The 16,201-nt window shown below is 39.6% G+C and overlaps 1 protein-coding gene across 6 annotated transcripts in view; it reads left to right on the plus strand.

The window, feature by feature from the left end:
• Positions 1–15,074, plus strand: part of LOC124404519 — a 68,560-nt gene extending 53,486 nt beyond the window's left edge. For 4 of the 6 annotated variants that reach the window (XM_046878712.1, XM_046878714.1, XM_046878716.1 and 1 more), the window contains exons 11-19: positions 6,256–6,579; positions 6,916–7,289; positions 8,388–8,660; positions 8,968–9,442; positions 9,958–11,471; positions 11,535–12,209; positions 13,231–13,397; positions 13,495–14,293; positions 14,414–15,074. In XM_046878712.1, coding sequence (XP_046734668.1) covers positions 6,256–6,579; positions 6,916–7,289; positions 8,388–8,660; positions 8,968–9,442; positions 9,958–11,471; positions 11,535–12,209; positions 13,231–13,397; positions 13,495–14,209 — 4,517 coding nt within the window. In that variant the 3' untranslated portion in view covers positions 14,210–14,293; positions 14,414–15,074. Of the gene's footprint in view, positions 1–6,255; positions 6,580–6,915; positions 7,290–8,387; positions 8,661–8,967; positions 9,443–9,957; positions 11,472–11,534; positions 12,210–13,230; positions 13,398–13,494; positions 14,294–14,353; positions 14,379–14,413 lie in introns of those variants that run through there. The other 2 variants (XM_046878715.1, XM_046878713.1) reach the window with 2 other exon arrangements.
• Positions 15,075–16,201: the final 1,127 nt, after the last annotated feature.

Below are 16,201 nucleotides of genomic sequence, written 5' to 3' on the forward strand. Positions count from 1 at the left end.
AGTGGACTTTTCAATGCCCATGCCGTAAAAACAGACATATATGGTGCTGTGTTGGATTGAATGTATGGGTAGAAAAACGGCCACTTTAAATTTGTATGTACTACGTCATTGCAATTATGATTGCAAGCCGACGGGTTTCCCCGGTCGCACTCTGCTTTGCATGCGACAACGTCGGCGGCACGAGAATCGCGAGGGGTGGGGGGTTGGCGAGATCTCTTGGGATGGGGAGAATTGACAGATGTTACTTACACAACGCGGCGGTAATATCAACCGCACTGTCGAGTCCACCAGCCGCGTGTCTACCTGTCGGGTAGCCACTAATTCTACAATGATCCTGCAGTGTGCAGCACCAGCGTGCGTGCCTGTGTCGATATTGCATGCGACGCCCCAATTCTGTGTCATGTGTGGGTTAAGCGTGTGCTGAAGCGTTGCCCCGTACGTTACACGCGTAAGTATACAGAATCCTTGTTGAACAATTGATTTTTATTCGTCCCTTGTATAGCTTTTAGAGTTGACGCGATACACGGCTTTCACGTAATGGGTTAAGTTATACCGGGGAGTTTTCTGTGAAACTCACCGCTCAACGCCAGCATATATCTATAAGTGGTACGAAATGTAGTTTTGGTTACCTGTGAAACATTCTGTTCAGCGCTGGTGAATAGGCAACCAAAGCTACACTTTAATTATTGTGCGACAAAAATGTAACTTCGGTTACTTTGTGAAGATTGAAAAAAATTTGCTGTTATACCTAAGCAAATAGAAAATCAAAGCTACATTTCGAATATACAGTAACTTGAAAATTTGAAATGTAGTTTCGGTTGTCTGTTAAACTTATCGCCCAGTGCTAGTAAGTAGGCAAGCAAAGGTACATTTTGATTATTCAGAGACAAAAATGTAGCTTCGGTCCATTGGTAAATTTGCTGCCAGAAACCAGCAAACAGGCAACCAAAGCTACATTCTGAACTTATAGTGACACGAAATGTAGTTGCGGTTGCCTGACAAACTTACCGCCCAGTGCTAGTGAGTAGGCAAGCAAAGCTACATTTTTATTATTTAGTGACAAAAATGTAGCTTCGGTTCGTTGGTAAATTTGCTGCCAGAAACCAAAAAACAAGCAACCAAAGCTACATTCTTAACTTACAATGACACAAAATGTAGTTGCAGTTGCCTGTTAAACTTACCGCTCAGTGCTAGTGAGTAGGTACCCAAAGCTACATTTTGATTATTGAGTGACAACAATGTAGCTTCGGCTGCCTGGTAAATTTGCTGTTAAAACCAGCAAATAGGTAACCAAAGCGACATTTCGAATATTCAGCGACACAAAATGTAGCTTCCGTTGATTGTGAAACTTACCGCTCAATGTTAGTGAAAACTAAAGCTACACTTTGAATATTTAGTTATAAAAATTCAGTTTCGATTACCTGTGAAATTTGCCACTGAAAATCAGCAAACAAGAAACCGAAGCTACATTTTGAATTTGCGCGAAAAAACATACAGCGATACAAACTGTAGCCTTAAGTTGTCTATTTGCTGATACTTATTAAAGAGTTATCTAGAAAATTGGTATTTTTTTCCAACTCAACGATCAGTACATAATGTCGCGAGATTAGTGCTCTAATCATTTTCGGATTTCACGCATCGGAAAATTTATAACATTACGTCAAGTTCATAGGTGCTATGGGCACATACACACACAAACACACACACGATCTTCAAGGTGGATTCGTTGATCTTGTATACAATCTGCGACGAGCTCGCGTGGTCTGGAATTACTGCCGGCTTGTTTGCTTTTAATCATTTTTGATTTGCCTCGGCAAAACTAACAACACAAATCTCATAAATATATAAAAAGCTACGTCATAGCCTACGGCTTTTTTAAGGCCGGGTTGTTCTCCTCCTCCTCCTCCTCTTCTTCCTCCTCCTCCTCCTCCTTCGTTCATCTCGCGTTGAAAAGATCCAACGATTATAATAATTCAATGCTACGTATAACATTCTAATAATCAAAACTCCCTGAGCATTTCCCTCACGGTTATTGGCGCGGATAACCCGTCACATCAACCCTTCGTTGTATCTATAATATATGATGTATTGTACACGGCTGTACTTACACGCCACTTCACGCATGGTAGTAGGTTGTGTACCTACTATCCTGGTTTACTCGCTCTCTCGCAACACCATACGCGATATCAAACGAACAAAGAGAATTCTTTATCGCGTACCGCATTACCGGAACGGTCGGCTAAACTCCAGAATGTCCGATTACCGTACACTTAATCCCCTGGATGAAGCACGCTGCGTCTACAGGGTGTCCTGTAACTCGCGGATAGTAAGCCCGTAGCGATGTTGTGCATAAAAAAATCATCAAGGATAGTAAATTATGAGTGAAAATTCTCTAGCGTGCACTCTAACGCAACTTGTAATATGATGCAATAATTTTATCCATTTAAGACTTACATTTTTCATCACTGTATCTGAATGACTCGAAATATGAAAGAATAAGTTTGTCTACAAGCTTAGATAGTTATATCGATACAAGTCATCACAGTTTAATTTCTTTTATGAGAAATGATATCCTGAAACGATGTCGCAATGCAATAATACAACGTTTTAAAGCTCTTGTAATTTTGATAATAATCGAAAGTTTTCATCCTACGATAGAAGGTTAATTTTCCACTTGTCCTTAATATAAAGCCGGCGTTGAACTCGCCTCGTTATAAAACATTCAAAGCGTATCAAGTCCTTTTGCCCCCCTTTTACCCTCGCGGGCTCTTCGCCGTGGAAAGGCTAGCTTAATTAGCGCGATCTCGAGCCTGCGGCTCTTGGGCTGTCTGCACATTTATCTTTCAAGTTGAATTTTGCAGCTCCATCTCTTCTTTACCTTGGCCTCTCTCATTCTACAACTCTTTCCCTGTAGCTTTTGACTCGTTAAAGTTAATCCCGAACTTTTCTTTTTTTTTTCACAATGTTCATTGTCAGTTTTCAATTCGAGGTCCGGAGGACCATCACGTTCAAATCGCGATACAGTCCCGGGCGGAATTGGAAGGCTGTCAATCAGTGTCCCCGCTGCAGCAGCACCGTGCGATCGAAGTTTCACACGCCGTTGCTCTGCCACCATTTCAGCCGTAATTTGTACAAATGGTTCAAGAAATTTAAACCGTCACGCGACTTTGACGAGCTCCATGACGTTTTTCGGGCCGTTGATACGATTGGGAATATTTTCAATTCAGACCATCCTTTTTTTTTTAATATACAGGGTTAGAAGGTACCGTCGTTACAGTGTAGTAATCAATTTAGCTTATTGTTGAAACCCGACAAATATGAAAAGAACATAGAACTCTAAAAAACGAACGTTGCATGTATTAATGATAACGAGTCAGGTATCTGCGCTCTGGTAGCATTGACTTCGGTTGCAGAAATTTGAGAAGACTCTGTGAGACGTCTTTCTACACAGCCAATACAGAATCTGCCCTGACAATGACTTATGCCAGATTTTGAATGACGCAGATTCTGACGTCAGACGTCAGACCCGACATCCTGTGTGCTGCCTGTAGACACACTTACCACAGAATGATACCAGGGTGGTTATACGTGTTACTTGGTTAGAATTAACAAATACACGGTTTTTCTCTTTTTTCGAGCAAAATGAAACTCTAGAACATCGGCAAGCAAGCGAGAACTTTTTAATTGGCCTCCCTTAATTAGTTAACCAGACCCTCTGTAATTATTCTGTTTCCCACCGTTTCGTATGTATGCTAACGGCGCTCTGATTAGCGCTGTTTGTTTAATGCTGTAATGAATAAATAAACCCACGCCGAATAACTTCTATCTGGCGTTTATTTAGCAAATCCGGTGTATATATAAAACATTGCGGATAATTCGGATGGCGAGAACGCACAGAAATTGCGATACACGTACCTAACAGTTTATAGCAATTACCTAATGCATTATAGGAATTATTTCTATTTTTTTCGTCAAGGCGGTCATTCACTAGTGCATTCACCCTATTATACCGAGCACCACATTCGATCTATCAGTGTTTTGCTTCTTTCGTCTATTGCCTCGATTTCAAAATTTATGTCTTAACTATTTTTTTTAATAATACACGTAAGTAGCAGAGTGCAGACATTTTATATTTACAACGATTTGTTAAAAACGTATAGATGTATAAATAAAAAATCATCCCAAATTTAGAAATGTATTTGTAATTGGAATTTAATTTTTCTTGCGCAAAAATGTGCAATGTCACCAAATATTCGAGGTAGGATTTATTAAAATTCAATGACCGAATATGCACATTCAATAAGAAAAGTTATCTACTCTAACATTTCTCATCGTTTTTTAAATAAATTAAATTAGTTGAATCGAACTCGAATATACCAACGAAAATAGAAATGCTGATTATTTTTGTTTCTGTTCAACCAAACGAAATTTTGTCCAATAAATTGAGGAAAAAATAATCAGAAAAAAATTATGAGTTAAAACTCTGCTTTTAGTGTATTTGCTTGCCACAGTTAGCTTAGTCAAATAAATATTTGTCACCTCAACAGATTATCCCATTATGTAATATGAACATGTAGGTATAACATATACCGATTTAACCGAATTATCACTTCTGAACATGGGTTTAACGCTGCTCGGCATGGTGTCGTATTTCAGAAATTATTGGTATCAGATACAACGTCACCGGCCATATCCTGCAGCCCTTTACTACTTTGTACTTTATTTGATTTTTATCTTCGCACGGCCTTCGGTCGTTGGCTTTTGCGTGCCCGTAATGACGCTTGTCTAGGAACGAACACGGTAAACTTGACTGATAACACTTGTATTGCATTTCATGAACGTTAATGCGTCAGAAACAGCGTGCACAATTCTGCAAATTTGTCTGCATACATAGATGCAGTAATGTTACACGTTTCTTTACGAAGTACGAAATTGAGGTTAGGGTTGCATAATATCAGGCTTGTTTGCGACAGCGCATGCGCACAGTATAGAAAAAACCACTTTTAACTCCTAGTAGCTTAAAAGTGGTATTTTCTGTACTCTGCGCATGCGCATTCGCAGATACATTCTACCGTCATAGAAACGGGTATTTCGTGTGCGGAAAGCACGCATGAAACAACACGTAAAACATCCTCACGTTACATAAAGTATACTTACTTATAGTTTTCGCCAAACGAGCCCTACGGATATTATAGTTATTCATCAGTTTGACATCGATGTACATAAGGCGAAAAAATTCACGTTGTAAAGCATTGTTTTTCCTGCTTCTCCAGTTGCTCAGAAGCCTTATAGAGTAATATCTTTTTGACGTATAGCGACGCTCCATTAGTATACAGACGTCAAGTTTAATGGGAATATAATTGGACTCGGTCCGCTATTGACACAACATCAACCGTTACCATATCATATCGTATATCATGTTTATTATATCGGGTTTTCGGGTTTCGTTATTCGTTTTATCTCCATTTTAGTTCCATCCGCTGATACATCATTATTAACGATAGGTTCTGACGCTATCGCATAGTCTAAGCACGACTTACTATATTGTTCGATCATTTGAACCCCTTAAGAATCGAAAATTAACAACAAATGCAATCAGCCATTTGGGTATTTTAATTTATTATATTTTATGTGCAGAAATTTATTTGCGATAGTTTATCGTTGAGTACTCCTTGCAGTCATTTCCGCAGAGTGTATATGTTCCGAAAATATCTCAGGAATTTTTTGAAATGGGAAATAACCGGTGAAATCTGGAATTTTCGGTTATTGAAAAATTTTTACGACGTAGCAGTTAGTAACGGTCGAACAACGAAAAATGACATGGCAAATTCATAAGACAAGATGACTCTGAATTAGTAGATGAATTTGCCAAATATCAGTATTGCCTTGCTCAAGAAAGATACTTTGCAGTACAAAAGTTGAATTCATTTCAAATTCTTTTAATGCTTTCGAAGTAGGTTTGTTGAAAAGTGCAATGTTGTAGAGTGCACATAAAAGTGTGCAATCCTCATAATATAAAATGTATCGAATATTTCTTATTCCTTATGCATAATAGGTTGAGCAATACAATACCAATAATCCGTGTCAAATTACCTGAGAAAACAACAACAACAGTCTTCAACCAATAAGTCCACCGAAAACCTGCGATTTAGTTTTACTGGATTTCATAGACATCCAGTATCTACTCAAACCTAACATGTACGCCAACCTATTTAGAACTATAATTTTATGACTCGTTCCTTAATTCTGTTGCAGAAGGTGGCAGGCAGTTGGGACCGCACAGTTGCGCCGTTTGCCAGAACACGGTTGAGGGTGGAGGGCAAAGTCGAGCCTTGTCTAGGAGTCAGGCATCTCAGTATGGGCTGAGAGAAGACCAGGTGGGACCCGGAGCTCGCGTCTGCAACACATGCAGGTGTAAAGTTGTTCGTGGACGATATACCGCGTGTCCACTTCCTGGATGCCCAAACTTGAATAACGCCAATTCGAACTCTAAGACACGGGTGAAACGCCTTCGAGCACTGCCGTCCAAATGGAACGACCTTCCACCTGAGATACGTGACCCGGTGGTACAGGAATTTCGTAAGTGTTCACCACTATTGTATTTATTTCACTCTTATATGGTGTGTTTTTATTTTTCTTCTTCGAGAACAATTGACTTTCCGCCCATGGGGACATGAATAATCCTGCTAATGGTTCATAGCCATATACTTTATCCATGTACCTATAGATGTGCGTTACAAGTCCAGGACTGGGTAGAATACTTTTGTGAATACATTATAAATATAGAATTGCGATTGTTTCTGATAGTATCATTTGAATGGGAAAATTTTTCCAATTCTATTTAAAATGAAAAATGGATAATACGGTACATGAAGTTTCGATTAAGGGACTTAGTTGATTTTGTTTTAATTTCAGAGATTAGTAGTAACGTAACGAAATGCTGCTCGGCATGTTTCAACCGGATATCTAGGCGTCTTGCTCCCCATTTGACGGGGAGTGCAGATAACGTGGAAGACGTGGATGGACCGGGACGTCAATGGACGGACGAGGAATTGGAACAACTGAAGAGAGCCTTGCGGGAGCACGGAACTAACTGGCCTAAGGTGTCCGACCAAATATCTGGGAAGACTAATCATCAGTGCAAAAACTACTATTTGACGCACCGAAAAAAGTTGGGACTTGACCAGATAGTTGCAGAATATTACCAAACTCTTGGCAAAGAAAGGCGGCCCTGTCTTACGGATGAAGAAGAAAGCGGTAGCAGCACGAGTAGCTGTGATGAGCTTGCTGTAAGTTATAATATTATTTGTGATCATAATTCGATGTCTTATATGTCCAGAAAAACATGTAGTTACCTGAGGGGATATCCACATTTTATAGCTAATATCTTATGCAAAACTATTATTTATTGCGGGCTGCCATGAAAATAGTTAATTATACTATTAGTATATAATACTAATTATAAAATGTGGATGTTACTGGTTTTTTCCTCTCTGTATGTTATAGTATTATCCACAAGCAGAATGCTTAACAATAAATTGACGGACCAGAAAGACATAACATCACTTGGACTCTGTTACAAAAATCTCAGTATTTATTAATGCTAGATTGATGTTCGTCAACGTAAAGCATTTTTTTTTCCAATTATTCCACATTCTACTCTTTCATGTCATATACTATTGTACAGCTTTAAACATGTTTAATGGTGTACTATATTGTTGTGTAAATGTCACGTTTCTCGAACATCGAAACTTTTGTTATTCGAATCAAGATCATTGAAAATTTTCTCTACATTTAATATTTATATCAATTTGTTTTAATGTTTTCAAACGAAGTGCTAACATATCTTCGCCAATTTTCAAATGTTGAGTTAGAGCTACGTGATTAAAACAATAGAAAATATATAAAGTTACCAGTGGTACAACAATTTATTTGTTGAGCACAGGCAAGTGTTACTCCAAACTCTGCATTTCATTGGTTCAATTGGGCCTTCACATGCAAAATTTTTATATGCACTTAAAATAGAAACCATAACTAGTCAAGTTATTTTTTTTCGCTTCTGGATTAAACAAAACGGGAAGCAAATACAGCAAATTAAAAACTACAGCAATATAACGATTCTCGCGCTAAGGTATAACAGTGAAATTCAGTTGCTTGTGACATCCAGAATTATATTTATTGATGAAAGAGAAATAACACCACCTGATTATTTTGAGTTTCTCTGCTTTATGCACATCTAAAAGTTGAATTTTTTTTTCGATGCAAAAACCCAATTGTATTCCTAATCCTCGAAACCGTTGAGAACTAGAACTCTTGAAATATTCAGTTGTTGAAACAAAACTATGATCCACGTATTCGAACTAAATATGCTTGTGATAAAATTATAGGTGCATGATTCGAGCGACACGGCAAGTGCCGGTAGTCCGACAAACACGATTACGAGTACCAACATGCCTGTTGTTGTAACGAAAAATACTGTCTTGTCCTTGCCGATGCCGTTGCAACAATCTGAAGATTCAAAGCATACAGAAAAACTTGCAGATATGGCAGTTGTCTCGTTAGTACCACCTCCAGTAGCTATAGTAACTCCTCAGCAGCCGTCTACTGGTGGTGGACCACCTCCAGTAGCCAGTAGAGAGGATTATGACAGTTCAGCTACGGTAAGCCGAACTTATTTTACTTACATTCTCGTAGAAGCTTTGCAAATTATACTTTATTCAAGAATCACACAAGAGTTGATTCCGCGAACATTTTTATTGACAAGTCAAAAATGTCAACAATTCCAGATATAATATGTTACATACACTGCTATGGCGTTTCGCTTGAACCTATTTAACAACATGCATGAACAGTAAATCGATACCTCTTTGCTGTGGTGAAATTTTATGAAAAATACGTTTTCTGGTGTCCGGCTAATAACTATTCCGAAGATAGAGCTGTCTGATAGAGACTCGCTGCTTGTTCCAGGAGACGGCGGACGAGGGTCAGGGTGGCGCAGAGTTGGACAACTCTAGCATCGTTGTTACACTGAGTTCGAACACCAATGCCGCGACGATTTTACAGCAGCAACAACAGCAGCAACAACAGCAACAGCAACAACAGCAACAACAACCACCGCTGCCGAATCACTCACCTCCTTCGAAACCCGCCAATAGCAATCCTCTAACTGTTAAGGACTTGATGCTTGGCATGATAGAAATGCAGTTGAAACGGAACCCGAACAGTCCTGCCGGAAACGGGTCAACTCTTCCCGTCAGCTCGGGCACTCCGACGATCTCGAGTATATTGAAGACAGATCATCGAAGTGACATCAGCTTCGCCCGCGAGTATAAATCCGCAAACGTGCCACCCACCTCCGGCAGGGATTCTGGTCTAGCTACCCTGTCTGTTGTTTCCGGTCCTCATCACGGGCACCATTCCACACCTAGTCCACAACACATTGGTAAGTTCTTGTGAAATTTATCTATAATCAGACTTTGGCAAATAAAGCTATGGCAGATGGAGATATTAAATCAGGATGTATACGCTCTAAGGTACAGGGAAAGCTTTTTTTCCTGGTGCTCTGGGATAATACTCAATATTTTTCAAAATTGAAGTTAGTAATGATTGAGTGATGAAAAATCCTGAAAGAATTTACTATCTTGCAATATTAGAATGACTTTGAATTAGGATGAGTTGGTCGAATACGAGTATTGTCTCGTTCAAGAGAAATTACGGCAAAATAAAGCCATGTCAAACAGTGCAAGTCAACATGACCAAAGAGAAAAAGAGATCGTTGAAGGACACATCGTTGCACTTTCTGAAACGTAATATTCCATACTAATACTAATTCCGAATAGTGAAGTAGTTAACAATCTGATATTTATTCCAAAGATTCCAAACATTCCATTTTGTCATTTTTTTATAGTCCTGAGGTGTCAGTATCCTAACATATACGTATTGTATTTTTTGCCACAGGTCAAATGCAAGCGACCATAACACCTTGTCCACCGCCACCTCCTGGAAGTCAAACTCAATCATCAGACATTTTACCCAAAGAAGGACTGGTTGTGATGCAAGTACAGCAGGCTCTGCGTGAAACGGAAGGTGTAACGTTGGATCTGAGCATAAAAAAACCCAGGCAACAATTGGAGTACAATCATTCGTTGCAACCGCCACACAAACCACCCCCTGTCACTCTTTATCGCGCTGAACCTCCTCCTGGAACATACTACCATCCCCATTCTCATCCAGAGCAGGGGCGTGGCGCGAAAAGTCCACTTGTCTACGGTTCCTCTCCCAGACCTCAAGCTCCGCTGACACCGATAATGAATAAAGTTACCGTTCAGCCACCGCATCCAAAATTATCACCAAAATTAACCGGCATTCCCAGTGGTCACAAAGGCGGCTCAATCACGCACGGTACACCCGTATCAGGTGCCCGCTATGAGGGATTACTTAGACAGATGACGCCTCCTGGAGCTGGAAGCTCTGGCGGACAAGGTCCCAAAGAGACGGGCTCCATAACACAAGGAACGCCTGTCCACCCCTTTGCTACGAGCGATAAACGTGCTCCCATGTACGATTACCACCGGCCGATTCGAGTGCCTCCTGCCTCTACAGTCCCTGTATCCAGTCAAAGTCAGACTCAGGGTCAAGGAGTGGTTGTTACGCACGGTTCTCAAGGGTACAACTCTTACCCGCCACGACCACCACCAAGCTACACAGTGGAGCAGCAACTGGCTTCAAGGCAGCTCATAATCAACGATTATTTTCTCAGTCAACAAATGTTGAATAGGGGTCGTGAGACTGCGGCTAAGAACGAGGCACCTTCGCCCATTTATTATGCAGGTACTCCACCACCACCGTCGCCGCAACACCCTCCACACTCTCAACCACGCCAAGGTGTTATACAAAGGCATAATCCCCAGAAGCAACATCATTACGTGCCACCGCCTCCAGGACTCGAAGCTTTCTCCAGCTTGGTAGAAGTTGCGGTTCAACAGCCAAATCTTCCGGTACCCCATCCCCATCCACATCCGTCGAGCGGAGGCGGGGGTCATGAAGGTCTGGGTAAAACGATCTCTGACAAATTAATGGCTGACCGGTATGGAGACCACAGGCCGCTTCGCGACCAGGAAACGCGCCTGCAAGATCATCGTTTGGCAATGCAACAGTCTGACCATCGATTAGTTGCTCATCAACAACGCGAGAGGGAGCGAGAGAGGGAGAGAGATTTTGTGCATTCCAGAGAAAAGGATGAGCACAGATTACAAAGAGATAAGGAGATACAGCAACATGACCATCGGTTTGTAATGCAACAGCATCAACAGCAACAGCAACAACACCAACAACAACAGCAGCAGCAGCAGCAGCAACAACAACAACAACAACACCAACAGCAGCAGCAACAACAACAACAACAACAGCAGCAACAACAACACCACCAACAAAGAGAAAAGGAACTCCAACAACAGGAGCATCGTTTGGCTGTTCAACAGCAGCGAGAAAAGGAAATGCAACATGAGCATCGACTGGCTGCACATCAAAAAGAGCTTCAACAACAGATGGCTGCAGCTCAACGAGAAAAGGAACATCAGGAGCATCGGTTGGCTGTTCAACAGAGAGAAAAGGAGATGCAGCAAGCTGAGCAGCGCTTGGCATTTCAACAACAAAGAGAACGAGACCTCGCTCAGCTTCAGCATCAACAAATACAGCAGCATTTACAACAACGTATGGAAGCTGAAAGGAGACAGCACATGGCACAAATCTACAGAGAACAACATCCATCAATCGACAGGGAATCAACAAGAATTCTTGGAAGTGGCTTTCCACCTTCGAGGCACCAGCAACAACAGCAACAACAGCAGCAGCAGCAGCAGCAGCAGCAACAGCAGCAGCAACAACAGCAGCAGCAGCAACAACAACAACAGCAACAGCAACAACAATTGCAGCAGCAGCAGCAGCAGCAACAACAACAACAACAACAACAACAACAACAACAACAACAACAGCAGCAGCAGCAGCAGCAACATCAGCAGCAGCAATCTACAAATCGGCAAAATCAAGCCCCAGTTAATCAACAGTCTGCTGAAACGGCATCAACGTTGACCGCGGCCAGTTTAATAGATGCAATCATCACCCACCAAATTAATCAGAGTTCCGATAATTCAGGATCGATCTCCGCATCTAATAACCAACCTCCCAGGCCGGGTGACCGTCTGTTCCAGGTAAAAATCTATTATTCTCATTCCATTTGAGGTTTATGATTCGATGTGATCACCAGAACTCTACCATTAAGAGGATATATATGAGTAGACGGCTGAAGAAGATGGGTAGATTTTGTGAATTTGTATTTTTACAACCAATTAATTAATTCGATTGGCGTTTGTTTCATTCAAAATTATGTAGATTTAGTTTCAATTATATACATTTTGTTAAAATCAATCAGTAGGAATCATTGTTATTGACGATAACTTTTTTTTACGGTACACAAAATATCTTAAAAACGGTTCAACCGATTTACTGCAACTTCGGAGACACTATTCGTTGAAAGTTTACCCTGCTTGCTTTGATCCCGCTTTTTTCAAATCATTGTATCTTTGTTAATTAAATGGAAAATTCTTCAAGCCTCAAAGAAAAATTGAATTGCAATTTTAAGCTGTCTTCTACTGTCTAAATTTGTAGTAATACCGTTCAACCGTCTGGGATATCGTTGTAGCTACAAAACATGTCATCGAATAAATTGATTGTTATTAACAATATCAATAACAATGCATCCTTATAACTGATTCTAATAATAAAAAAAAAAAAAAATGGAATTGAAGCCCGCGATCTACATACTTTTGCACAAAACAAATCCCAATCCAATTAAATAATTAGGTGCCCAGGTATGAACTCCCAAAATTGACTCAACTTTCGTACCTTTCACTCATATATACCCCTTCAAGTATATAATACAAATTTCGGTTAATTAATTACACGGTAATTTCATTAACAGAATTCTCTAATCACAAAACCGATTACTAGTAATTAAACGCATTGAGATGTAACGTTGCTATTGGTAAAAGTTTGTACAAATACAAACCTTTCACGAGACTGGCCGTTCTTTCCTAGGACAACTTTTTTTTATGTTATTGGAATTAAAAAAAAAATTGAATTAATGCCAGACGCATGAATATCAATAGATTAATAATGAGCAGTTTTTTTATGGAATATCTTTGTGCATTACCAAACATTATCTTTCTTCAGAATGTCCAACGAGACAGTCCAGCAGAACCAAATGGAAATATTCATAGTCCTGCGGCTGAAGGCAGTGGTGGTGGGAATAAGGCAATCACTCTTGGGGAACATGTCAATCATATCGTGAACAAAGATTATGGTCCACCTCATAGTTCCAACTACAGACCATACCCAGGGTAAGATTTTAGCGCCAAATTACAGTTATATACAACTATACACTAGTTGTGTCAATTATTCAAAAAGATTAATGTATCTTCCTTCTAATCCAATTAGCTACCATGATGAACAGTGGAAACGTAGAAAAGGCACAGAGGTAGATTCTTCTAAGGCTGGGGATGAACGTCAGATAATTCGTGTCGCTCAACAGCAGCAGCAACAACAACAGCAGCAGCAACAGCAACAGCAACAGCAACAGCAGCAGCAACAACAACAACAGCAGCAGCAGCAACAACAGCAACAACAACAACAACAACAGCAGCAGCAGCAAGCCCCTTCGTCAGGAAACAAACAACAGTTCCACCAAGTGGAACCGGTTTCACCGCCGGAGACAACTACTAATCAATACACGCGCCGCTTCTATGATTCTACTACGACTACCACTGCCACTACACCCTCTAGTAAGCCTCACCTTTCTCCGTTGGACTATGTGAAAAATAAAATTGTCGAAGTAATGAGAACGTCTGAAGATGACAAAGCGGTCGGTGTTGTCGATAGAAATGGAGGTAACGGCGGTGTTGAGAAGGAGGAGAAAACCGGAGTGGAAAGTCCTTCGGGAGGAGAAATGGTTATCGACGAAAGCGGCAACCAACCTCAGCAACCTCCAGTTCCTACTCCGACGACTCTTTATCCATTCAATGTGCTGGGTGTGCCTGTAGGACTTCCTACAGCTCCGCCACCCACTTCCTTTGCGAACAAAGCTGAGCAAACTCAAGCTGAACCAGCTCCCCTTCTCTGCGACCAATACGAATCCCTATCAGATGAGGACTGATTAATGGGATACAATTAGTAACAAATGACGGCAGTAGATACTGCTAGTCAAATTTTAACAAGGACTTGTCTATTATAAATATATATATATATATATATATATAGACTAAAGCAATCAGCCTTCATTATATATATATATATATATATATATATATAATGAAGGCTGATTGTTTTCGCAAACCATTTCATATATATATATATATAAATATAATGAAGGCTGATTGCTTTCGTCGGTAGGGTATATAAGACATTTGTGACACAAGGTGCCCGTGATGAAGTTTATTACACGGGCCAATGCGATGGTCTTGGTTTTCGTACTCATGTAGTATTTGATTACGGATAAAATGTTCTAATGATACATGTCTATTCCACGTTCTTCCAATTCCATTATTATTTCAAACAAAATTTCATTGATTTGCGAACGCGACAATTTGCTGAACTCAGACCAATTACAATGTCAATAACTGACATTTATTATCACTATTATTTTTACTACGTAGCAAATTGTTTGGGTGAAGGATATTCAAGTGCAATGAAGTAAGTTTTATGATCAGTTGAGGCGCTGAGTATTGTATTGATTTAAAGCAAAATATGTTTCGAGCATTATTAGGTACGTTAAATTCGAAGAAAAGTTTCTGTTTTACTGAATTACCGTCTCCTTTCAAAAAGAAACATATTAGGAAATGGCTAGTTTTGATTTATATCCAACTTTCTAAATGATCAAAACATCATTTACCACATGGGTAAACAATGGCACATTTCTGATAATGTTGATTAATGAGGTGTTTTGGTAATACATGAAAGTACTTTAATTAAATTGAAAACAAAAGAAAGTTCAAGACAAGAGTACTGCATCAAATTGCGTTAGCAAAATTGACATCATCACGATTGCTTTCATAAAGCTAACGCGATTGGCACCTTGTAAAAACAAAGCTCTTTAGTTAATTGAACAAGTGCGTTCGCTCGCCGCGTGAATGAGAGGCGAGTGAATCATAAAAACTGTCCGAGTTGATAATACAGACGCTTTTTGTAAATATATAGTAAATGGTAAACAGTAATACGAAGATTAGAGTGTGTATGTTTTCATTTCGTATAAGTCAACTGCGTGACCGAAATTAAGCTCTTTAATTATAAACCAGTGCGAAATCTAGCGAGTAGTCGCATAAAACGATTAAAAATACATTTATATAAATAGTATGTTTTAAGGAGAACTCGTTTACTACTACTACTCTTTTTTGGTAAAGTGGTTTGAACTGTAATTGTAAGCGCTGTACATAGTACATAATATTAATTTTTAAGCTAAGCAAGTAAGTGAAGATAATTTTAAGTTAATTATAATCTAAGTATATATATATATGTGTGTGTGGATGTGTGTGGGTGTATCTGTGTGCCTGTGCGCCTGCGTTTGTAGATATATATATATATACACACATATACATATACATGCACACGCGCGCACACATGCAAACATGAACAAATACACGCGCTGCGCTTATATATATATATATATGTATGTATATATATATACACATATACATATATTAAAAATATAGTAGCTAGCATTTAGGAACCACGAACTGACTAGGGAACCCCCGCCCAAGACTACGTTCTCTTATAAATGAATAAATAATAATTAAACCGATTGATTATTAATTAACAAATGTGGATTTTATTTAATTTAATGACACACGCAGACTTTTTTTTATATAGCTTGATTTTATATTTCTATGCAAATGTGGTTTTCAAGAGTGGACAATAATTGTGACTGTGAAAAATCCAGGCTGAAGGTAGCGTAGATGAAGAGTGTCACCGTCATTTAACACGATGATGCTAAATACCTGCAGAGTGTACCAAATATAATATCTTAATTGTGCTGCTACTCATGTCACATTTCTTTAAATTCGGGGTCTCCCCTTGGCAGCGATTTTCTTGGAATCTTCTTTGTATACAGGGTTTCCCTACTGGAATCTATTTTCTCAAACATTTCAATTGC

The sequence above is a fragment of the Diprion similis genome, chromosome 3 (assembly GCF_021155765.1).
Source record: "Diprion similis isolate iyDipSimi1 chromosome 3, iyDipSimi1.1, whole genome shotgun sequence".
NCBI lineage: Eukaryota > Metazoa > Arthropoda > Insecta > Hymenoptera > Diprionidae > Diprion > Diprion similis.